Here is a 24,884-nt window from a genome sequence, read left to right as displayed (position 1 = left end):
GGAGGTGCGGGTGCGGCGGCGTCTTCGTCTCTGACGTGTGGGCGCGGCCGGTGATTTTACTACTAGTGCTGGGACACTTTTTTTTTCTTTTAGGCCTTGTTTACTTCACTCCGAAATCCAAAAAGTTTTCAAGATTCTCCGTCACATCGAATCTTACGACACATGTATGAAGCATTAAATATAGACGACTAATTACACTGTAAATCACGAGACGAATCTTTTGATACTAGTTAGTTCATGATTGTATAATATTTGTCAAATAAAAACGAAACTGCTACAGTAGCGAAATTCGAATTTTTTTAACTAAACAAGGCCTTAGTGGTGGAAGGAACGCAATGATCCTGCGATTTCTGGGTTAATTAATTCGTAAAAGTGGGGAGTGCTCGGCTCACACGATTCTTCCTGCGTGCAGTGAGGCCAAGGCCAGTGACTACGGAATCATCACTGATGACGAAGACGATGGTGCCGGGGGCCGAGGATCCTCTGCGGTGGCGCCACTGGCAACATAATTGTTCGCTTAGACTTATCAGCATTATTTTTTATAATAAAATAATATATTTTTCTCGTAAAAATCGGTATCAATAGTAGCAAACTTTTTTAGCTAGTTGAGGTAAGTGATCAGAGATGCTTGATGCTTGTTAGTGCCGGCACGCAACAGTGGACGCCGACGCCGACGACCTTGTGGGCTCGAGATAAAATTCGAAGGAGTGGCTTCTCAAACTGCAATTGCAGCGCGAGCTCGTTTTCGGGGGATCGGATCTCTCAATCGCCGCCGCAAACGCAACCAACCCCGGCCGGCCGTGCGTGCGTCCGTCGCTGCTGGCGTCACTACGGCGCGATTCGACCTTCCCGATTCCGATTTGGATTCGGCGTCTCGATTCCCACCGTCGTCTAGCTACTCGCTCGCTCCAAAAATAAATACACATCTTATTTTCCGTTAAATATTTTTAAATTTAACCAAATATATATTGATATTTATTAATATATATTATTAGATTGAGCATTAAATATATTTTTATAATATATTTATTTATAGATATAAATATTAATATCATTTGATATATTTTTTAGTTAAATTTAAATATATTTGACATCTTAAAAAGTAAGGGCTTGTTTAGTTCCGAAAAAAAATCAGATTTCGGCATTGTATTATTTTCGTTTTTATTTGACAAATATTATCAAATCATAGAGTTTAAAAGATTCATCTCGTGATTTATAGGCAAACTGTGCAATTAGTTTTTATTTTCGTCTATATCTAATGTTTCATGCATGTCCTTCAAGATTTAATGTGACGGAAAATTTTGAATTTTTTTTTTGTTTTCGGGGTGAACTAAACAAGGCCTAAGACCTCTATTTATTTAAAGATAGAGAGAGCATGCTACCTGCTGAAACTGCTGACGACGACGCTGAGTGCATGATCCGTGCTGGTGCATGTCAGCAGCATGCACGCGCGAACAAAAATGGTCCGGGAAGGAAGACGTGGACTACCTTTACTACTGCAATGGCGAAATGAGGACTTATTTAATTTTAAAAATATTTTGGTTTTAGTTACTGTAGTATTTTGTTTTTATTTGGCAAATATTCTCCAATTATGGACTATAAATTTAAACGATTCATCTCACGATTTAAAGACAAACTATACAATTAAATTTTTATTTTCGTCTATATTTAATGCCACGTGCATGTGACACAAAATTTGATGTGATAAAGAATCTTAAAAAAATGATTTTGGGTGTGAACTAAACAAGGCCTTAGTTTCCAAAAAAATTTCAGATTTCATTACATCGAATTTTACGCCATATGTATGGAGCATAAGATATAGATTAAAAAAAATAACCAATCGCACAATTTGTTTGTAATTTGTGAGATGAATTTTTTAAGCTTAGTTAGTTTATGATTAAACAAGAATTACCAAATAAAAACGAAAATGCTACTGTAATCAAAACCAAAAATTTTCGCGAACTGAACAAGGTCTCAGTTTAATTTTATAGGGTAAAAACCCAGGGAAAAACAGTGTTTAAAGAAGAAAATTCCAGCAGTGCTGTGCGCCTGTAGTCCTGTACCGTACTTGCGCACAGTGCACCGCGTGATGAGTACTAATGTCGAGCGAGAGTGAACCTTGCCCATCCTCGCGGCCAGGTTCACCGGTGCCTCCCTGCTCGAGCGAGCACATGATGAGCATCAGATCAGGTGGAGTGCATGTGGGTTTCTGCTGCAGACTGCACTGCGTGCGCTTCTCTGTCCTTTTTCTGTCAATGGGAGGCCCATGTAGCACAACAATGGTAAACAATGGGCTGGCCACGTGCGGCTACAAGTAGCTGCAACCTGCGTGCCAAAATCTTTTTTTGCAGATGTTCTTCTTCAATGCCATGCCCACTGTGGCCTTGTTTAGTTTACCCTAAAAATCAAAAACTTTTATAAGATTCTCTCAAATTTTATGGCATATGCATAAAATACTAAATATAGTCAAAAATAAAAATTAATTACACAGTTTGTCTGTAAATCGTTAGATGAATCTTTTGAGCATAATTAGTCTATAATTGGACAATATTTACTACAAATAAACGAAAGTGCTATAGTGACCGAAAATTTTTGTTTTCGCCAACTAAACAAGGCCTCCATCGTCCAAGTGTCCTTCTCACATGAAGCATTTTTAACTTTAACTAAATATATTTAAATTTTTTTAATATATATAGTATGTAACGAATATTATTAGATAAATTATTTTGGAATTCAGATATACAAATGTTGCTAATGTATTTTATAGATCTAGTTAAATTTTGATTTGCACAAAATTCTAGATGACGTTCTTTTTAGCTAGGATGAATGAAGTATATAAGGCCTCGTTTAGTTCCGAAAACTGAAAAGTTTTCGGAACTGTAGCATTTTCGTTTTTATTTGACAAACATTATTCAATCATGAAGTAACTAGGCTTAAAAGATTCATCTCGTGATTTACAGTTAAACTGTGCAATTAGTTTTTATTTTCGTCTATATTTAATACTCAATGCATGTGACGTAAGATTCGATGTGACGGAAAATCTTGAAAAGATTTTGGTTTTTGGGGTGAACTAAACAAGGCCTAAAAGTAAGAGGATAGATATCACGTGCCTGCAAGTTTATTTGGACAATCAAATTTCTGATGAAGGTGGGACGGCTCGGATGATTAGAGATGCTCCTTAGTTTGTTAGATAATCACTGGCAACAGGCAAAAAGAAAAAGAAGCGGCGAGGAGGAATTAGTATGGGAATGAATTAAAAACATCCTTTTCAAACGGGTGAAACAAAACATCGACTATACATAGTTTTGTCTATCACTGGTTAGAGTTGATAGGTCGTGCATTAAGGCGAAGTTACCGGTTGAGATGGATGATGTTGTGAGCAAAGTGGTTAACTAAGTTGGTGTTGAATGAACGTGTTGTAAATTAAGTTTCATAAGTAAGAACTTGTTATATGAATGTAAATTCTTATATAAAATGGGTTCTATGTAAAATTCCGTGGGTAGTGGATGGCACAAATGGTGTGATTTCTAAGGATGCTCCGATTAATTATGTTAAATCGAGTGTGATCAATGGATGTCAATTTGATTTAGTTCAGTTAATTGGAGAGTCCTTGCATCAATATTTATTTACAGAACCTGCAAGTGTTCAACTTTCACTAGAGAATATCAATATTATGGTCCAACGGGGAATTATCCTCTTCTTTGGCCCATATATCTTTCTTCTTCGATGAGAGCGGTTCTTAGGCTTGGGTTCTTTGGAAAACATGGGTTTCATTCGGCTTGCTCCTTTAGGTTGTCCTTAAACATTGGACAGATTGCAGACATGGCATATGAGGTGATGGTACATGCGGCCTTCGTGCACAGGGAGTCAAGAGTATTGATCACCTACTCGGAGGTTGTGTTTTACACCTGGAAGACCTACTTTCCGCTCCTTTGGTCATGGTCTTCATGTTACCGTGAAATAACCATGCAAGTTGATTTCGCGGTATGGTCAGTTGATGATTACAAGATGGTAGCCAAATTGCTTAGCAAGGGGTTTGAAACCCTAGTTGTCCTGGTCGCTTGGAGCTCTAGAAGGAGCACAATAACTAGGTCTTTCGCCACCATAGTCGGTCGCTCTCTCATAGACCATCATGAAGTAGGGTTTTCCTTGGGGTGGTGCTGTCTAACATATATGATGCTCATGGTAGGACAATAAGCTTTTTGCAGTAAGTGGATTAATGTCTCCAATGGAAATAAGTTAGTGTTCTTTTTGTTGTATAAGAGAAGAAACAATTCAGTGCATGCTCTTTTTATTGCATCTATGCTAAGTTCATTTGGTATGCTAGATCAAAACCATCCATGGATCTCGCGGACTTTTTCCATGGCGGTACAACACAAAGAGAAATGCATAATGTTTTTTTTGTTAATAGGTGGTGTCGCTATTTGTTTGACACTGGTTTATAAGAAATGAAGTGCTTATGATAGGAGCACATTTTCCAAGTCTGTCGAGGGCTAGAAGCAGCTGTAGTGTATTTCTTTTGCTTTGTTTGAGTGACCCAACAATGGTAGAATTGAGTTTAGAGTTGGACTATGTTATGTTTGGTTATTAAACGCTTTTAATAAGTGATCTAATTCTATTATAGTATAATGCCCGTGCTAACGCCACGGTTTTTTCTAGAAAATGCTATAGTAAATTTTTTAGAGTTCTAATTTTGGATAATTGTTTTTAAGTCTACATTTTATGAATCATCGGTACATAAAAACATCTTTACATTTTCTCTAACTTTTTAATCAAATATTGGATATTTGCACGAATGTTGTCGTAGCACTCGTTTGGAGGACTCGTCAAAATTTTAGCCAAGAACTCCGTCTTTAGTGAACTTGATAGCTGTGAATGACAGATAATATTTTGTCAATATTTAATCATTGATTGACGCAAATATAGTTGGAGACTGCATGTGCTTATATTATTTATCGGCGGCAATCTCACGTTGTTTTCTCTTGCTCTCTTCCCTTTCTTCTTCACTCATCCTCGCTCGACGATCACGCTGATACTCATGTTGTCTCCTATTTATCTTCTCCCTTCGTTCATTGGTAATCTCAGCACGACGATTGCGACCTTGCGATGTTTGGGCCCGCCTCGACGAGGCCTCATCTTTAAGAAGAATTTTAATAAATTTGGATTGGATTATAAAATTAGAAAAAAAACCCAATTATTAAAAACATACTTGTGACGTTGGTGATGTCACTTAGCACATCGTGTTTATGTCTAGGTGTAGACATTGAAGCCTCCTGAATGAAGAAAAAGGAACTGCAAAAGGGCATTCATGAATTTTATCATTAGACGTTGCATGATTAATCAGAGACTCATACTATGACTTCATACACTTTTATTAGTTACTTAAATATGTAACCATTTAGATGTACAAGCACATAGGTTCAGAAATCACCCATCACCCATGTGAACCTATATCTAAAACTATTACCATTTAGATCAGAATACTGCTACTCATTTGAGGTTGCCTTAAGGGACCTAATCAAGTCAAGAACAGCTAGTGACATGCAGCAGAGGCAACACCTAAGCACGGCGCATACTTGCACAGGCACAAATAATGCACTTACAAACAAATAAAGGAGAAGAGGGGTCGATCTGGGTACCAGACTAATATACCTGGAAATGCGGATTGCTTGGTCGATGTTTACGCTAATCATCTGGAATTCGCTGATCACCGTCTCCCTGCCGTCCGGCGTCATAGGCAAAAAAAAATTTCGCGTTTGAAGAACGCGCACCTGAGTGCGCTCCTCGGCGCGGCGGAGAGGCTGGCGCTGTGCAAGGCCGACCTGCTTGACTACGACGCACTGCGGTCGGCCGTTGTCGGCTGCCACGGCGTCTTCCACACCGCGACGCCCGTATCCGATCCGGTACGTATACATGTAACCTATAGTAGTACTTGAATACGGATATACTAATATCAATCTATGATCACGATACATGTCACGTACCGTAACCAGGCTGGCCTTTGGAGGAAAAATGTTTTCTCCTGTATGTACTCTAGTAGGGATCATATACAACACCTACTGGCTACTGCAACTATTTATTATTTATTATTAAAAAAAGATGAACCAAAATCTTAGCAAAAAGATTTATTACTCCAGTTGTAGAATATTTTTGCGACATAAACTGTCTCCTGCATGCATGCATGCAAAATTCACTCCTGGAGCCAGATGCGTATTTTGACCTGGTTATGGTGGAGATTAGTGGGCTGCGATGAGTTTGTTGGGGCGTGAGTTTGTCTGGTCTAACGGCCCAACAAGTTTTCAATTATAGTGAAGACTATTTATTATTTATTATTAAAAAAAGATAAACCAAAATCTTAGCAAAAAGATTTATTACTCCAGTAGTAGAATATTTTTGCGACATAAACTGTCTCCTGCATGCATGCATGCAAAATTCACTCCTGGAGCCAGATGCGTATTTTGACCTGGTTATGGTGGATATTAGTGGGCCGATTTAGTGGGCTGCGATGAGTTTGTTGGGCCGTGAGTTTGTCTGGTCTAACGGCCCAACAAGTTTTCAATTATAGTGGAGATTTACAAGGTTAAGCCACTTTTTCTTTATATAAAATAAAATGGACGCCGAATCCAGACTGTGTTTTCCATTATCTGAAAAATGGAAGGGGACAAGCAAGTAAAACTACAGTGAATGAACTGATCATTTGCCAATGCTAAGGTAAGGTCCTTCTTGTGCCGGCCGTGTTAACTTGTGTACTTTTGCTAACCAGTAGTCGTGCTAAATAGCCTGACTCGATCTGGCCCAGTACAACATGATCATTTGCTCAGGTGGGATAACGTGGCCATTTGTGTTGCTATAATAGTTTCTCAAAAAAAAAAGTGTGGTATAATAGCCTGGCCCAGTTAGTGGTTAGTTAAGCGGTTATGCGTCAGTGTTGGGCCGCTTCTTGTTGGGCCACTTCGACCAAAGATCCTTTCACTGCAAGTATAATTTTCTCTCTCGGTAGAACAGAAAAATACTACTACGTGCTACTAAGGATGAAAATAATCGGAAAATAGAATAACAATATAAAAATGAACCAATATTTTTATATTTTAGTAATTAAAGAGTATAAAAAATACTTGTTGTGAAATCAACTGTGACAAATTTTTGTGTTTGATAAAATTCGAAAACAGTACCGTAATATAGAAAACAATATAAAATGAAAGCAGTTGGTTTGGGATATTCCGTTTCGTTTTTATAACATAGAAAACGAAAGTATAAATTTCAAGAATCTTTGTAAAAAAAGTTGAAATGTTCTAGAATGGAAGCACCTCTCTAACCTTAATAAAAAATATCTCGTGGTTACAGTGACATCATGAGTATAATGAAATTATTTTACTTAGTCCAAAAGTGACCATTGTTAAACAACAGACTTAGCTTAGCCCCCGCCACCAACCACGTGATGACAAAAACGTCTTCCACTACTTGCTGAGTGATAATTTATAGTGTCAGAGAGAGAGAGAGAGAGAGAGAGAGAGAGAGAGAGAGATTAGCAAAATGTGACTCCAACTGTCACCACCCATTCTGATTTCTCGAGCCAAGAGTAGTTAGGTTTACTATATGATGACTAGCAAAATGTGAAAAACAAATACAATAGCCAAATAATGATGAACAGTGCTGCGATCAGAGCTACAAGCTTTGCATCTGTGGATGGACCTGTCAATAGAAACCAGGGGAAAAGTGTTTAGTTCAGCTTAATCTTTTGCTCGCAGGCCTCTCATCGTTAGTGTGCCTGTGTGTATGTACTTCATATTCAATCGCTCTATACATGTCTTTAAGACAAAGCATAGTTAGAAAGAAAATGAGGTACTCTTTCACTTTATCTCTGTAGTATCTTTCTTGGTCGGACCAACTCAATCGGCGATTTGCAAGCAAGCAACAAGCCAACAGTTTATGTTATTCTGTAATGGTGGGATGCAATGCAAGCAAGCGTTTCCAGGCTTTGCTAGCTTCTCCCCTGAAGAAAGGGCTTTCACCAAACACTTTCAGTCAACTAGGAATCCATAAGCTAGCTTGTTAAGATACTGAAGGATAATAAAGGTTACTCCTGAAAGATTGCTAGAGTGATCCACCTCTTGGGGTCTTATTAGGCCCCCTAATCAAGAGATTATCCCTTGTGCCAAACGTGATATATATATGCTTCTTGCTGGCTTCTTATTGTTGTTTGTTTCTCTCTACAAGAAACTAAAATTCCATGCTCCTTTGAGATAACAAAGTGGAACACATGCCATTAATTACTGTTACATCGGCCACTGGCGTGCAATTGCTATCAAAACAAAGCTTGAACTTGAGTACTTGACCAAAATATACTAAGTGCAGCATGATCATAGCCGTACCTTTCAATCCCCGCCACCATATATGTTCCTTTATTCGTCGTCTGTAACTTTGAGGATAGAGTTCAGCAACCTTTTCACTTACAATTTCCACGATATGTCATGTCACCACGGTGTCGATCTCAACGAGACCACATGCAGGTAATAAGGACATGCATTGTTTGGTCTTTATCTTAAAAAAAGATATGCCTTGTAGAGCTTCTCTTATATTTAAACTATATGTGGATGCTGATTTCTATAAAAAAATAATTCTCTGACTATCTTCTATGATTTTCTAGGATAAACTCTATGCATATAATGACTTCACTAACGAAGAAAATTGGAAGAAGCTACATTTTTCAGCTTTCAGCCTCAAGACCTAGTTTTTTTAGACTCATACAGTACAACGCAGGTAATCACAACACGCGCATTGACTAGTTCATTTTCAAAAGTCACTTCCCATAATCAGCATAAAATCATTTCTCAATATAGAAAACTGTAAATTAGCAGAGCTAGTGCTCTGAGCACTAGTACAGAATTGCTCAAAGCCAACGGTGGAATATAATTTTTACAGGCGGTTTTAATTAAAGAACGCATATGGAAAGAAATTGGCTTACCCGACTACAAAACCGCCTGTGAAAATCAATTTCTACAGGCGGTTTCTTAAGAAATCCGCCTGTAGAAATACATTTGAACTTGAATTTTTTGAGCTTTTCAAATGACCTCGTTTGAAAAAACTGTCAAAATGAAAGTTGTAGATCTTTAAAAGTTATGAAACTTTGTAGTTGATAATTTTTTTTATTTGAAATCATCTTGTCATTGAAAACTACGTTTGAATTTCTCAAATTTGAAATTCAAATTTTGTAAATGACCTCGGATGAAGGAACTACCAATATAAAAGTTGTAGATCTTAAAAAGTTGTAAAACTTTGTAGTTGACGACTTTTCCATTTGAATCTGTTTAGGGCATCAAATAATCAATTTATGCTTGGTTTATGATAGTATGTGGGGAACTAAACTCTAATCTAAACACAACTGAGTGGATAGGTGCAGTGGTAGAGGAGGGTACGCGCGAGGACGAGGTCTCAAGTTCAAATCCCACCGACCGCGTAGCACGCGATTTTACGCGAAAAAATGCGCGACTTGAGACGGGTGGAGTGGGCCTTCCCTATATTAAAATCTTTTTTTTTTCCTATTTTTAAAACCCGATTTCATATTTTCTGGAAAAAGATTTCTACAGGCGGTTGGCATAACTGAACCGCCTGTAGAAATGCATTTCCACATGCGGTTCGCAGTTATCTACCTGTGAAAAATTTTATTTCCACAGGCCACCAAACACAAGCGGTTCGCCAAACCGCCTGTAAAAAGGGGTTACGAACCACTACCTCTGTACTAGTGGAGAGCTCTACCAAACATACTCCAAATTTCTCCATTTCTATAACGCCGACGTTGCAAACCCTCATGTTTCTTGAGTCTTCAACATCAGACCTACCCTATAGTAGCTTCCAAATCGAGAAATACAAGCACACTACTAGTGGCCCGTTACATATGACGTTTCAAGCATAAAAATACAGAAGTGGCATGAAAAGTTATGATAAAAAATACTGTTGATTTGTTATGAGAGAAAAATATTGCTGCTGACAAGCTTAAGCCAGCAGAGGAGCAACAAGTCGAATTTGCAGCCGGGAAACTTCACATATACAGCTTCTCGATCGGAGGAGGGAGGGGATCGGAGTAGCTGACAAGCAGGTAATGCCGATGGATCACATCACATCCATATCATTCATCCGCATCAGCTGGCCTATCTGCAGTAGTCTTGCTAAACTATGATGAATGATCCGTATAAGTCAGCTCCGACATCGATGGTAAACAAAGGCACGGTTTCAATCTGCTCTAGTGGCTAGCATATCTTCCTTTTTCAGTGCAAGACTTGGATTAGTCTAGGTCTTCGTGGCAACATGTGGCGAGTTTACACCGGAAGGCAGTACGTAGTAATAGATAGATGACGGCTCTATGGAGCCAAAAATTCAGTTTTACATACCACTTCCTACGGCCACAAAAAAAGGGGGCAATATGAAACGTAATGGAGGTACTTGTTGGACATGTCATTGTTTGGATCGGATTCTTAGCTGATTCTAGTAGTGAAATTAATCGAGAAAACGATGTGATTCTTATCTGCCACTAAATATAATATTCCCGTTCCAAATGGTAAGATGTTCAAGCTTTTTTAGATGCATAACTTTTACTCTTTTTTTTCATGACCATACCTGAGGTATGTCTAAATATCTAATAAAATCCATATATATATATATATATAAAAGAGTCAAAACATTTTACAATTTAGAATAGAATAAGTATATTCGAGGAAAACCTTGTCATTCCAATCCATGTTGGTAGGAATTGATTTTCCTATAAGCGGGCTTCACAATAATGGGAGTGGAGAATTGTATGTCATGTTGATTGTGCACCTCTAACTATACAACTGTGCCTCTGTTTTCTCAAATTTACCCGCCGCATAATATCATTTTGGGGCACTTGTTGAGGACACCACGAGTTCTTCCTGTAAAAGTTGGTTGAACAGCTCCATGCCTCCATGTTTATACTAAAATTACTATTAACTTATGCGGGTGGAGTGTTTTGTTCAACCTGAATCTGATTCTAGCTTGCGCCTGAACATATATGGAGGATCAATCCATTCAATTCTGCGAAACCAAAAAAAAAAGTGGAAGATAGCGAACCATCCCTTTCATCAAACCAATTGTTCCATTAGGTAATTATTATCAATTTGCAACTTCGTATACACGATTCTCAGGCCTTGTTTAGTTCTTAGAAAATTTTGTAAAATTTTTCATATTCCCGTCACATCGAATTTTTAGACGCATGCATGAAGTATTAAATATAGACGAAAATAAAAACTAATTGCACAGTTTGATCGAAATTAACGAGACGAATCTTTTGAGTCTGATTAGTCCATGATTGGATAATATTTGTCAAATACAAACAAAAGTACTACAGTGTCGATTTCTTAAAATTTTTCGAAACTAAACAAGACCTCAGTAAAGAAAAAAAGTGCATCTATTACCTTGACTTGTATTTGAACACACAAAGCACGTGCTACTTACTGCTGCTACTTGCAGTTGGATAAATAAAAGCTGACCTGGACTGTGCCATGAGTGCATAGTCGACCATCGTGCTCAATTATTGGACTCCTAGACTACTCAACTTTGCCCTTGTTCGGTTCACGAAAAGTTTTGGTTTTGATTACCGTAACACTTTTATTTGTATGTGACAATTATTGTCCAATTACGGAGTAACTAGGCGTAAAAAGTTCGTCTCGCAAATTATAGCCAAACTGTGCAATTAGTTTTTATTTTTATCTACATTTAATACTCCATGCATGCGTACAAAGATTCAATGTGATGAAAAATTTTGAAAATTTTTGAAAACTAAACAAGGCCAAATTTATTGTCGTCACTCGTCAGCTAGCTGTATCTTTCCGTTGATGCAATATATTCGTTTCATCGTTTGTCTTGTTTTGAGAATTTAGCGATTACACCCGTCGACACGTCAATGTCGGTAAGATCGTATTGTCGCTACTCCTAGAATTGGCACAAGTGCAACGAGAAACCCCATTTCCAGTTATTTTCAGGTGATTAAAGAAAATGTACTAGCAGAGCAGGAAATTAAACTGTCCACCAATTCAGAGCTCCAGTGCCGAGAGTGACACTGGTGATGGACATCGTATCCTTTTCAGCCATTTTTGTATACATGTGTTTAATACACTCACGCCTAAAGAGTAAAGATGCATGATTTTAAAATTCCGGTAGTGCTTCTGCCAATTTATAGGAGTAATAAAGCGCAATTACACACTACAAACTGGCCGACGATGGCCGTGCGTATTTCATCAGTTAACATTCCGATACAATTTTTGTCAGCTGGAACCCCTGCGTGGTAAGCATGCATGTGTAGGTGGTTGGACTTGCAGAGAGGAAACGCTTATTAACGTCTCTATCTCTGAAATTAAAGGAGGAAATTTAAGATTTGGTTTTCTGGCTAATCCAGTAAGAACAAGATACATATTTCTTTACATTATTTTGCATGTGCTTTTGGGCTGGAGTGCCGTTTATTATATAAATAACATACTCCAAAGGAACCTTAGAATTTAGGTATGATTGTAACGATATTAGGGTCCTGTTTGGATCCACCAACTAAATTTTAGCTGGTTATAAATTTAGTTGTTAAGGATTTAAATGGTCTAGCTAAAACACCGACTAAAGTTTAGTTTCAACCAAATTAAACTCAGCTAAAGTTTAGCTGAGTCTATTAGTTGGAACTTGGAAGATCCAAACACCCTAGCTAAGGTTTAGCTAGGAAAACTTTTTAGCTGGCAAATTTAGTTTTAAAATTTTAGCTAAGGCCTTGTTTAGTTCGCAAAATTTTTTAAGATTCTCCGTCACATCGAATCTTTGGTTGCATGCATAGAGTATTAAATATAGACGGAAATAAAAAATAATTGCACAGTTTACCTGTAATTTGTGAAATAAATCTTTTGAGCCTAGTTACTCCGTGATTGGATAATGTTTGTCAAATAAAAACGAAAGTGCTATAGTAGCCAAAAACTAAAATTTTTGCAAACTAAACAAGGCCTAACTAAACTAAAATGAAACTAGACATGGCCTGTATTGGCTTGTAGAGTTTTTTTAGTAAAGTATATATACTTCGACATCCCAAAACGACGGCGTATCTATATTGAGGAGTTGTCTTTTCTTTAAAAAATAACTAAATATCCATATGTGATGCATAATGAGAGCATCTCCAAGGGCTTTGCAAATAGACTTTGCATTGACAAATTTGTAAAAAAGACTAAAAAATACTCCTCCAATGGTTTTGTAATTGAGATTTGCAATTTGGTAAACTTGGCAAATAGAGGTTGAGGCTTTGCATATATGCCTACCTCCTCCGAGCTTTGCATCCAGACATTCGGTCAGTCCACGTCGGATTTGGAGCGCGCGATCTCCCTCCCTCCTAGCGCGAAGACTATCCCCTCCCTCCTGCCGCGAAGTTTTCATCAGCAAAACAAAACTAAGCGCAAATGCTCCAAAACCTGTTCGGGCAACACCAACATCAGACGCGAATGCTCCCTGGAAAAGCCAGCCGGCGAGCGGTGCCGCCTGCCGGTGACGCGCCACCGTCCAGGCTAAAGTCGCTGGATGTTCACGCGATTGGTGAGCGTACGACTGAAATCGCTGGATGTTCACGGTCCTAGCGGCGGCGTTTACGAAAATTGGCGGCAACGGAATGACGAGGCGCACGAAAACAAAAAATACGGGAAAAAAAAAGTAGGACTTGACAAAATGCAAAACGGTTGGAAATCACACCTTTTGGGACTTTGTAAATTTATTTGGGACTTTATAAATTTACACAAATGCAAAACTAAAAATGCATAACCCTTGGAGATGCTCTAATGAGTACCATTAAATAGCATGAAACATATTTTTATAATAAATTTATTTACTTTATTTTATATGCGTTATCAAACTTATAAAAAGAACCTGACTCTTTTAAACACGATATGCACACTTATTTCGAGATGGTGGGAATAGTACATAAAAAGAAAATATAATATACATGAAGACTATTTAGGGGCAAAGCTCCTCACTGTTTAGAGGGTGCAAGTCCACCCTCTCAAAAATTCGATAAAAATAGAGATTATATATATATGACTAACATTCACTATATATATTCATCTTTTATTTTACATGTATGTATATGCATATCACGAGGCAAGAGCAGCCTCACTCTAGCTTTTGCTACTGTTGAGAATTGTCTAGCTACTACTCCCATCCGTGGTCGCGGCGAAGGACACAAGACTAGCTACAAGAGGATCAAGGGGATTTGATTTGAGAGTGAGAATAGCATCTTGGCTGAACGTGAACGGATAGCCCACCAACACTAACTTTTGCCGGTTATATACAAAGAAAAAAGCACTGACTTTTGAAGAAAAAAAAAAGCATACTACGTACGTTTTCACTGTAGTAACGACAACAACCTGACTGAGCGTTCCACTCATCACTTGTGTAACGTACAGGCTGTTTGGTTGGGTGATAAAATTTATAGGCACTATAGTATTTTTGTTTTATTTGAAAAATCGTATCTAATTATAGAATAATTAGACTTGAAAATTCGTCTCGTAAATTATCTTTTGTCTGTTGTTTTAGTTTTGCAAATAGTATATATTTAGTATCCAAATATTTAATATAATGGGAGGTAAAAAAATCACTTGAAAACAAATAGGACCTATAAGGTATTGTCTTTTGAGCTGGTGACGGCATCCATATAGACGTTGCTGGAGTAGTTTTTGGTTCCCTGTTCCCGGCGCATTTGCTGAGCTGTCACCTGGACGCTACCGGATGGCGTTTCTTTTTTTTTTTCTTGGTCTTGATTGATGAAAATGAATGATTAATATATGGCCACTTTTAACAGGGTCTGTGTTTCATCATATAAATATAAACAAACAAACAAACAAACGATGAAGCAAGAGAAAACCATGTTCTGAGATTTCCAGCTTTTGGTTAAAAATAGCTAAGGTAATTTTACTTATTGCTTCGCTATACTTTTAGAAGCAGTGCTCTTACCTACTCCTTCGTCCTTGGTCACGAAGTAAGCTATATTGAAGTACATTTCGTTCCTCAATAAGCCAAATATTTTCTGTTTAACCAATACAGAAAGTAGTGTCTGCTTAAAAAAAAGATATATACTCCCTCCGTCCATTTTTAATTGTCGCTTGCGCTTCCTGAAAAACAACTGTCGGCAATTATATATTAAAAAATATTAATATTTATAATACATAATTAGTATCATTAGAAAGATATTTGAATCTAGTTTTTTAACAAATTTATTTGGAGATACAAATGTTGTACGTATTTTCTACAAATCGAGTCAAACTTGTAGCACGCATACCAATGACGACAATTAAAAAGGGACAGAGGGAGTATATGTATATATAAAGTAGTGTCAATATTGTGTAGTGTAAATATAAGTATGTTTTTAATTATACTAGGTCAAAACTAAAATGTTTGACTACTCAAGAACACTTATATTCTGACATGAAAGAGATAGTACACGTTTGATACGATTTAGTTTTATAACAGGTGAAGAAAATTTTCTAACAAAAGCCTGCGAGAGCCGGTGGAGAGAATCAACCAACATGCCAACCAAGGTCCAACTGTCCGGACACCAGAGCATTATTGTCCGTGGCCGTTTTCTCTGAACAAGCGACATTCTTGCCATCGCATTTGCGCCCGCTGCCCGCTTAATAAAATAATAAAAAAACTGATCCTAATATTTTTATCAAAAAATGTATCTTATATATATTATATATACGAAAAAACAGAATCGAGACGTGATACACGCAAACACTCGGAGCTGATCCCTGATCCGAACAGCCACAGTTGTTGCCCGTGCCCACGGAGGAGATATTTTAAGACCGTATTTGAAACTAAATTGTTTATATTTAAGTTTGAATATTTAATATCTAATATTATATTTGTATCTAAATATTTGAATTGTATATTTATAATATTATTATTCAATCATATTTTATCTAACAGAAGAGTTGATATTATTCGTATTTGATTCTGAATTCGACCCAAAAATATAGAAGTAAACTGGTATCGAGGGTATCTGTTTGTATTCGAGGCCAAACGAAATTATAATAATACTCCTACCCTCCTGTCCTCCTGCTTGGACTCGTCTCTGGTCCCTCCTTGGTGCTTCGTCTCTCGCATCGCCACGACGCGCCACGGCATCAGATTGGATCAGAATATAACCGCCGCCTTGCGACACCGCCTACCCCTCTCCCTCTCCCTGCCCCGAGACCCCCACCACCCCCGTGCAGCGCCGCGCGGCCTTCGACGCCGCGCCCGTGACCCAACCAGCCGCCTCTCCCTCTCCCTCTCTCCACCCGGGTCTCCACGCCGCCGCCGCCGCGCATCCGCTCCTCCCTGCCCCTCTCGGCGGCCGGCAGGGCGGGTGAGGTCGCACTCACGAGGTACGCACACCGCCACCGTTCCTCTCTCCCTCCTTCCTTCTTTCGCTGACCAGGAAGAGTCGGACGGAGGCGACCGACCGGGAGCCGCGGCGGTGGCGGCGGCGCCTCCGATCCGACGCGCGCGAGGACAGAAATCGCTGTCGCGTCCGGGTGATTCGTTTCCGAATCAATCTTGCTTGCTGGGTGGGTAGACTTGATGGATTCATGATGATGCGGCGGTTGAACGGGGTGTCACGAATGCGACCGCCGGCCGGGTGTGGCTGGCCGCGACGGATCAAAAAAACGAATCTTTCGTTCCCCCGATCCGACAACCACGACGTGCCCCCCCCCCCCCCCCCGTAACCGTAGTAGGCCGTAGGGGCGCTTAATTCGGCCCCCCGCCCGGTCGCTTTCTTCCTAGTTCCTACCCTATTACCAAAGCCAGAGCCAGCCATGGCATCGCCTTGTCCGTTTCCGCGCCGTGTTTATTCGCCGGGGACCGCGATTCCATTGCGCTCTGCTCTCTCCGGTCTCTAGGTAGTGGTGGCCGTCCGTCCTCGCTCGCTAGCCGGTCCTACCCCGCTCGTCCGTGAGCGAGCGGCGTGGCTGATTGGGTTCCGTCGGTAGGGTCGGGTCGGCAGATTGGGTTCCGTCCTATCATCATCCTGTTCGGCGACCTGGGTAGAACTAAAGCGTCGCGTGAAATGCCACGGCCTCCTGGAGGTGTCCGCCTCGGTGTCCACCAGGCAATGATGCTCCTCTGATTCTCTCCACCCGTGGCCGTGGCGCCCGTCCGTCTACAAGTACCACCTGGCCGCGCGGTTGATTCCAGACGGCACTCCACTACCCTTTGTTTAGGCCGCCGAGTTGAGTTGGGTTCCAAATCTTGGTCTGGTTGGGGAGTAACCGTTGTCCCTCGATCTTGATTCGGTACCGCATCCTCTTTTTCCCATACCGAGCTTGAGGAATCTTCTTTCTTTTTTGTGCTTTCGGGATAACAGATGCTATGCTTGAGGAATCTACTTTTTTTTTTGTGTGTGCTTTCGGGATAACAGATATTCTCAGCCGTCTTGATCCTGCGCGTGCCTATCTATCTAGTGATGGTATATGAATCTGTTTTTTGAGACTTTATTTACTTGGTTTGGTTTCATTTGTTTGCTTGGTTTAGATAGTGTGCAATGTAGCTTTGTCGAGGGCATGAATCTGCGTGGATATTCTGTTTCTGTCCTTTTTTTAAGTGCACTTGCTTGAATCTTCTATCCATTTTTTTTATGCACTTGCTTGAATCTTCTAGGTTGGTAGTGCTATTGTGTGTGGACGACTAGATGTTTTGTGGGATTTACTAATCTGGGTGACTTGTCTGCACTTAAGAGATGATGTCACTTCTGGGAAAGGGAAAGGGGGCCAAAGAAAAAAGGGAGGGAAGAGAAAGACAAATAATTTTTGTTTGGCTGTTGTTCTGCTATTTTCTGAATTCCCTTACTTCAAACTTATGTGATAAACAAAGATGTGCTACTACTGTACTATGTTTCAATGGACCACAAAGGGCGTGATTGATTTTCCTGCTTCAGCATAGCCTGGCTCGTTCAAGTTCTGTTGAGTATTCTACAATCTGCATATTTTGTTACTGAGGATCATTCTTGCGCGAATCTTTCTTGAAGAGTTTCTTTTTCCTCACATGCAATTGCCTTGGTCATACATGAATGGATGTCACTATTGAACTTTAGGTTGTTTTGAATTTTTTACTCACACAATGGCATTGCTAGGCTTATTATAATTTTGCTCATTTAGTGACACAAATAGATTGCCTGCCTCTTCAATTTCCACACTAGCTGTAGCAGGAACTGTAATGCATGTAACAAGTTTTCTTATAATATATGGCATTTCAGCTGTGTGCATCTACCATTATCTCTGTAGTTGTATATTGATTTTTATCTTATTTTCAGATGGAAAGCAATAATCCATCACATTCTCAGATTGCTGAAGTGAAGATGGACATCTCAGCATCAGCTTCTGGAGCAGCAGGGTACAAATTCTGCAAAGGTGCTGCCTGTGATTTCTCTGATTCCAGCAACTCCTCGAAAGATGCCAAGGAGAGATCCGCGTCCATGAGGAAGCTTATAATTGCAGTGATCCTTTGCATCATATTCATGACGGTGGAAGTGGTTGGGGGCATCAAAGCAAACAGTCTTGCCATCTTAACTGATGCAGCACATCTTCTTTCTGATGTGGCAGCATTTGCCATATCATTATTCTCTCTCTGGGCTGCTGGATGGGAAGCAACACCGCAGCAGTCTTATGGGTTCTTTCGAATTGAGATCCTTGGTGCCTTGGTCTCCATTCAGCTCATATGGCTACTTGCTGGCATCCTCGTATATGAGGCTATTGTAAGGCTCATTAATGAGAGTGGCGAAGTGCAGGGCTCCCTGATGTTTGCTGTGTCGGCGTTTGGATTGTTAGTCAACATTGTAATGGCTGTATTGCTAGGCCATGACCATGGGCATGGCCATGGACACAGCCATGGACATTCACATGACCATGGTCATGGTGATTCAGATGATGACCATTCCCACCATGAAGAACAAGAACAGGGCCATGTTCATCACCACGAGCACGGACATGGAAGTTCTATTACTGTTACAACACATCACCACCACCACCACCACTCAGGCACTGGACAACATCATGATGTTGAGGAGCCACTGATTAAGCATGAGGCTGACTGTGAGGGTACCCAATCTGCTGCCAAAGCTGCTAAGAAGCCTCGACGTAATATAAATGTACACAGTGCTTATCTTCATGTGCTTGGGGACTCCATCCAAAGCATCGGAGTGATGATCGGTGGGGCTATCATCTGGTACAAGCCTGAGTGGAAGATCATTGATCTCATCTGCACCCTCATCTTCTCGGTGATTGTGCTGTTCACCACAATCAGGATGTTGCGCAACATCCTTGAAGTCCTGATGGAGAGCACACCCCGCGAGATCGACGCCACCAGGCTGCAGAGGGGGCTCTGCGAGATGGAAGGGGTGGTTGCCGTCCATGAGCTGCATATCTGGGCCATCACAGTGGGGAAGGTGCTCCTGGCTTGCCATGTGACAATCGCCCGGGAAGCAGATGCTGATCAGATCCTCGACAAAGTAATTGGGTACATCAAGACGGAGTACAACATCAGCCATGTGACCATTCAGGTCGAGCGTGAATAGGGGATTGTCTTTTGGCTGTCAGGAGGCATAAATGGCGTCACGTCTTCACTGGTTATCTTATTTGTGTCGGTTAAAACTAGTTTTTTGCACCTGGGAAGTTCATCAGGGATTCGAGCTTTGATGCTGGGTAGTGTCATCTATTACTAGTCTATTAGTCGGAGGAATTATTTGGGTGGTGGTAGGCGTCAGTCGGTGCATAAACATGGATGAAATTTTCAGTCATGCTGTTGACAGCATTGTGGTTCATCGAACTGCATCTGTAGTTTAGTACGCTGTGTCATCACCTTTTGTGTAAGGTAACGTTTCTGTGGTATGGAAGATGTGAAGTTCGTGATTGGCCTGTTACCCTTTGTTCTGTTTGTTCTGACCATGTTTGGTCGCTGCAGTTGAATGAACTTGTGTGAGCCGAGACAGCCAAGTTCTCTCGGTTGCCTCGACTCTGCCTAGTGATGAGTGTCTGGCTCTCTGCATCTTCTTGTATCTGACAAGCAGATGAGTGTATTTTCGTTAGTGTGGTTACTCTATCACTAATTTATGAAATCTAATGTCTACTCTCTCCGTCCCTGAAAGCTGCTATTCCTAGAACCAAAATTTGTCCACTAAAAGATGAATTCGTAGAGTACTTGGTCCATCACCCGGATTAATATCTCCTCGTGTTCCCCATCTAATTATTACGCCGTGCCTCACCTGGACCACACATCTCCCTCCCGTCTCTCACTTTGACCGCACCTCCTCTTCCCAGAACTTCTCTTCTAAGCATGTGGGGATTCCACGGCCGCGTTGGCCGTCATGGACGCGATGCCCTGCTCCGCGGTGGCCATCGTGGACGTAGCGTCGCTGTTCGTGGACGCGAGAGCGGCGAAGGCGGCGTGTTCCGGTTTGGGAGCCCCGGAATCGATCCCGGTGAGATCGTGCCGGACTCGGAGGAAGAGGAAGGCTACGAGATCGTGCCGGACTCGGAGGAAGAGGAAGGCTATGATGATGTGCCGGACTCGAAAGAAGATGGCTGCTATGCTGATGTGCTGGACTCGAAGGACGAAAAATTCCATGCTGAGGTCCCGGACTCCGAAGATGCAGGTGATGTTCCAGAAGCCATAGCCCGTAGCTTGGATGTCATGGAAGAACAGTACCGCGACGTTGCTCTGAGCATCTACAGGATATGTTTCTCTTCATTCTTCAAGAGAAAGTAAAGGTGAACAACTAGTTTCGATTGTGTTATCCATGCTTATGTATGCTAAGGCAAATTAAAATAGAAATGCCATGCTGATCGAGTAATGTACAAGTGCAAGTTATCCATGCTTATGTATGCAAGTTCTCAGAATTTGTACTCAATAAAAAATGCAGCAAGTTCTGTTTAGAGCGTCTATGTAGATAAGGCCTGCATAACTTCTTCATACAGTTCACAGTCACAACTCAATCTATCTGGTAGAATGCCTAGACGCTCTAGCCTATCTTTGTTCATGTGGGGGATCTTGTAGTGATTTCCACCTCTTTGTTTCATGACCTCGATCAGGCTGCCTTGGAGTGTGAGGAACACCCTATTCAATAGGTATGGATTATAATTTTGATATTCCGCTAGAACATTAGCTATGAGATCATTCAAACTACTGGAATTAAGGTCATCTGCCTTCGATTGTAGAGAGGCAAAAAAACCAAGATCGAGGATATTCATATCTGGTGAATTAGGAGGCTGGTGCATAAGCCGAATATCGAGTCCTGTTTGGGCGACTGCGAGGAGCCAATCTGGATCATCAGCAGGAACATGTGTTCTTGCATTATCTTGTTGGATCCATATTGTTTCACCTCTGCTTTCTCTAGGCCAACATCTTTTTATTTCTGGCAGTACTTTACCAATCAAATATGATTACATCGTTTGCCTGTCAACTATCATAGTCTTGGTTACAGGATCCCCTCGCTCTCTGTTTTGACTTCTTCTTTTTGCTTGATCCTGCAAGTATGATAATAACTGTTATGTGTTGAAATTGAATAGACAAATAAGAAAAAATTTAGCCAGTATAGTTAGTACCTCTCTAACAAAAGGCCATAAGCCTATCTTTCCATCAAAGTAGCAATTTCCTTCATGATCATATCTTGGCCTGGTTTGTGCAGACAAAAACATCACCTTGGTGATAAAGTTTTTGTTTTGCACAGTCCTGTGTGGATCGTCTTCATCTGGTGTCAAATACATAGTCCTTGTTTTTTTTGTGCCATTGAACCATTTTTCATCTAAGTGCACGATGTTACGCATATCCCTAAATTTTGGGTTATGTGGCAGTGTACTCTCATCAAGCATTGAGACACAAAACTGCAGCCTCTGTTTTTTGTTTGCTTCCTTCAAATATGGTTTAAGTGAGCTAGAGTGACGTCTAAGCTTTCCTTCTTTCAAGCACTTATGAAGTGTACTTTTCTTCATACCTATAGCAGATGCAAGTGACCGTATGGTGCGCCTTCTTCTCAAAGGGACATGCGCAACCTGAGACAAATCTACTTGAATTTTTTTGCGGCCACAATTTTTAGGTTTCCTTGAACTAACATCAATTGGTATTCCTAGTTCACGACATTCTTTAGCTCTACGCCAAATAGCTTGTACTAAAGACCTTTTCACATTGAATATTTGAGCAACCAGAGTGGTTGTGTCTCTCTTCATCTTGCCTCTATTACTAAGGGAAAGCAAAGCTTCATATATCTGCTGCCTTTGCTCATTAGTCAATTCTCTTCTCTGGTTATTACCGTAGTCTTCATCATCTGGTATGAGCAAGTGTTAGATGCATTGTCTACTTTTTCAGAATAAAATATGCAACCTTTGTATGGTAAAACATGATTACCTCCATGTATTTCTTCATGTTCGTCAAAGACAGGAATATTCAAATCAAAATGATGTCTAGCAGGTTGTACATCTTCTGGGGCAGCATCTTGGACATCCACTTGGGCAGCAGCTTGTTCATCTTCCACGACGGCAGCTTGTTCATCTTCAACAGCAGCAGCTTGTTCATCTTCCACGGCGGCGGCTTCATTGAGATCAAATAGGTCTACATCTACTGGTGCTAAGTTCAAGTCTATGGCCATGAAGAGTGTTTGTTTGGTGACATCCCTCTCGAGTGGATGGCAAGCTAATGCGATAAGCAGTTGTATTTATAGCAGTCCTATGAACTTTGGCGCTAGAAAAGAACTTTGGCGCCTGTAAATAATTTTTCAATCCAAATTGTTTTTAGCCCCTGTGTATTCGGTGGACTGAGAATTGTGTTCGCGCGTGTTAGAAATTTTTGGCGCGCACGTAAGTGATAGCAAACGCTTCAGCTGGTTCAGCCGCTGGATGAGCAGTAAATGACTGCCAGCACGTAGCCCCAAGCAGGTTAACAGCGCATGGCCCCAAGCAGAAAATCAATGATTCATGTGCGTTTAATGAGGGGTAGTATAGTCTTTTAGCAGCTCCACTAATCTGTCTGAATTTTGCTAGGAATAGCAGCTTTCAGGGACGGAGGAAGTATCAAACAGCATTCTTCCAGAACGCAGGGAAAGAAATGAGTAACAGTTTTGCTCCATTCATGTTTCGGCAAAGCAGCAAACTCTTACGGCCTAGATGCAGGAATCCATTAGAGCAAGTATTATAGTGGGCTGTAAACTGGCTAAATGCTGAAGTGGAGAAGAGAAGGGAGGAGAGAGAGGAAAAGCAGGCTGTAACCTTACAGCCAGCTTAGGCACAGGAACCAAGAAACTTTGTGAGAGAGACAAGTGGGCCATATATTTATAGCGAATAGCTTATTATTGTATGGGTGGGCTGTAAGAAGGCTGCAAGAAACCTTACAGCCAGCAAATAGGCTGTATTATTAAACTTGCTCTTACCCGTTTTGTACTCAAAACCAAAAGCGTTGCATACTTTAGTTTGTATATAAATCTTCTAAGTCTAAACCCAAAGCCTTCTTCTGAATCAATTGTGTCTAGGGTACAGCGCCCCCGATAGAAATCTCAATGGCAAACATGAACTTGAATCTGGTTTCAGAACCTGACTATTCATCAATCAACGCCAACTAGGATGAATAACGGAGGATATTCAGGCTAATAAAATCACACGCTCGGATTTCACACACACTTTCACAAGTCTCATATCCCCAGCGCAAATCCCAAGGATGCAATTTGCAAGCACTACTTGTTCAACTAAAAAGGAAAGAGTTATCCCACAAAAACAAAAGAAAAATCCATTGGCAATCCTAGAGAACCGCAGAATCCCAAGGATGCAATTTGCAACCACTTGTTCAACTAAAAATATTGCTATCACTACCACCAATGCAGACTTCCTGCTTGATTCCAACCCCTTGCATCAACAAACACCTCATAGGGCCTCGTCCGCAGAATCCTTTGGTACTACTTGCAGCACTGCAAAAACATTGAAAAAGCATCAGTTTGGTGAACATGTTTGGCTGCACTCCAATTGAGGCCCCGTTCGTTACGATTCCTGGCCGCATAATCCGTTCACAAATTTATATAAACCAGGAATTATTCCACGCTGTTCCTGGCCTATTCCGACGTAAACGAACAGGGCCTGAGGTGGCAATCCCTCCCGATACATATGGATTGCAGGTTTTTTTTTTTTTTTTTTTTTTGACGAGATATGGATTGCAGTTGATTAGATTGTAGCCAAACAAACCTTCAGTGAGAACAACCATGTAAAAGGATCGACAAGTTAATGTAACCCAGTAAATGCCAGCGTTACAGCTTATACTACACAGGGCTTAGTGTTGTTGTCAGGTCACACTTAACCTGAAATTCGTATAAAAGAAACAACTTGAACTGAAATGTTATTTTAAGAAACATGAACTTGAACTACATGGTTCACTAAGGCCTTGTTTAGTTCCCCAAAAATTTTGCAAAATTTTTTAATTCTCCGTCACATCGAATTTTTAGACATATATATGCATGGAGTATTAAATATAGATGAAAATAAAAACTAATTGCACAGTTTGGTCGAAATTGACGAGACGAATCTTTTGAGCCTAGTTAGTCCATAATTGGATAATATTTGTCAAATACAAACGAAAGTGTTATTATTTCTATTTTGTAAATTTTTTTTTGAAGTAAACAAGGCCTAAAAGGAAACCGAGCAGCCGAGCAAAATTCAGCATACCCTGGATACAAACACGTGCGTCTGTCTGCAACACGAACTGAAAAATAACTCAAAGTAGACAAGAATACAAACATGAATAACTCATTGTCGCAAGTACGAACAAGTTCTTAATAACTACAGAGTGTGCCACAAGTACGAACAAGTTCTTAATAACACAAAAATACACTGACGCATATAATA

The 24,884-nt window shown here is 40.4% G+C and overlaps 2 protein-coding genes across 4 annotated transcripts; one reads left to right on the top strand and one right to left on the bottom strand.

The window, feature by feature from the left end:
- LOC110430263 (metal tolerance protein 1-like) lies at positions 16,088–19,929 on the top strand. 3 transcript variants are annotated; one of them, XM_021447631.1, is made up of 2 exons: positions 16,088–16,397; positions 18,323–19,929. In XM_021447631.1, the coding sequence occupies exon 2, from the start codon at positions 18,323–18,325 to the stop codon at positions 19,580–19,582; it is 1,260 nt and encodes a 419-aa protein (XP_021303306.1). In that variant the 5' UTR covers positions 16,088–16,397; the 3' UTR covers positions 19,583–19,929. The 3 variants fall into 3 exon arrangements, with proteins under 3 accessions (XP_021303306.1, XP_021303305.1, XP_021303304.1); XM_021447630.1 differs by lacking the exon at positions 16,088–16,397 and adding an exon at positions 16,771–17,306; XM_021447629.1 differs by lacking the exon at positions 16,088–16,397 and adding an exon at positions 17,313–17,479.
- LOC8068171 lies at positions 21,064–22,888 on the bottom strand. The gene is made up of 3 exons (XM_021447633.1): positions 22,408–22,888; positions 21,609–22,327; positions 21,064–21,530 (listed from the first exon to the last, which is right to left on the bottom strand). Exons 1-3 carry the CDS (start codon positions 22,646–22,648, stop codon positions 21,447–21,449), a joined length of 1,044 nt encoding a protein of 347 aa, XP_021303308.1. The 5' UTR covers positions 22,649–22,888; the 3' UTR covers positions 21,064–21,446.

This window comes from Sorghum bicolor, chromosome 9, assembly GCF_000003195.3.
Source record: "Sorghum bicolor cultivar BTx623 chromosome 9, Sorghum_bicolor_NCBIv3, whole genome shotgun sequence".
In the NCBI taxonomy this organism is placed as follows: Eukaryota; Viridiplantae; Streptophyta; class Magnoliopsida; order Poales; family Poaceae; genus Sorghum; species Sorghum bicolor.
This window is presented reverse-complemented; position numbering and strand designations above follow the sequence as displayed.

Excerpts from the sequence above, each read along its gene's own strand:
- LOC8068171 (XM_021447633.1), bottom strand. The coding sequence starts at position 22,648 with ATGGCCATAGACTTGAACTTAGCACCAGTAGATGTAGACCTATTTGAT. Across the intron at positions 22,328-22,407 it reads ACATGAAGAAATACATGGAG|ATGATGAAGACTACGGTAAT; the intron begins GTAATCATGTTT and ends TGCTCATACCAG. Across the intron at positions 21,531-21,608 it reads TATGGCCTTTTGTTAGAGAG|GATCAAGCAAAAAGAAGAAG; the intron begins GTACTAACTATA and ends TCATACTTGCAG.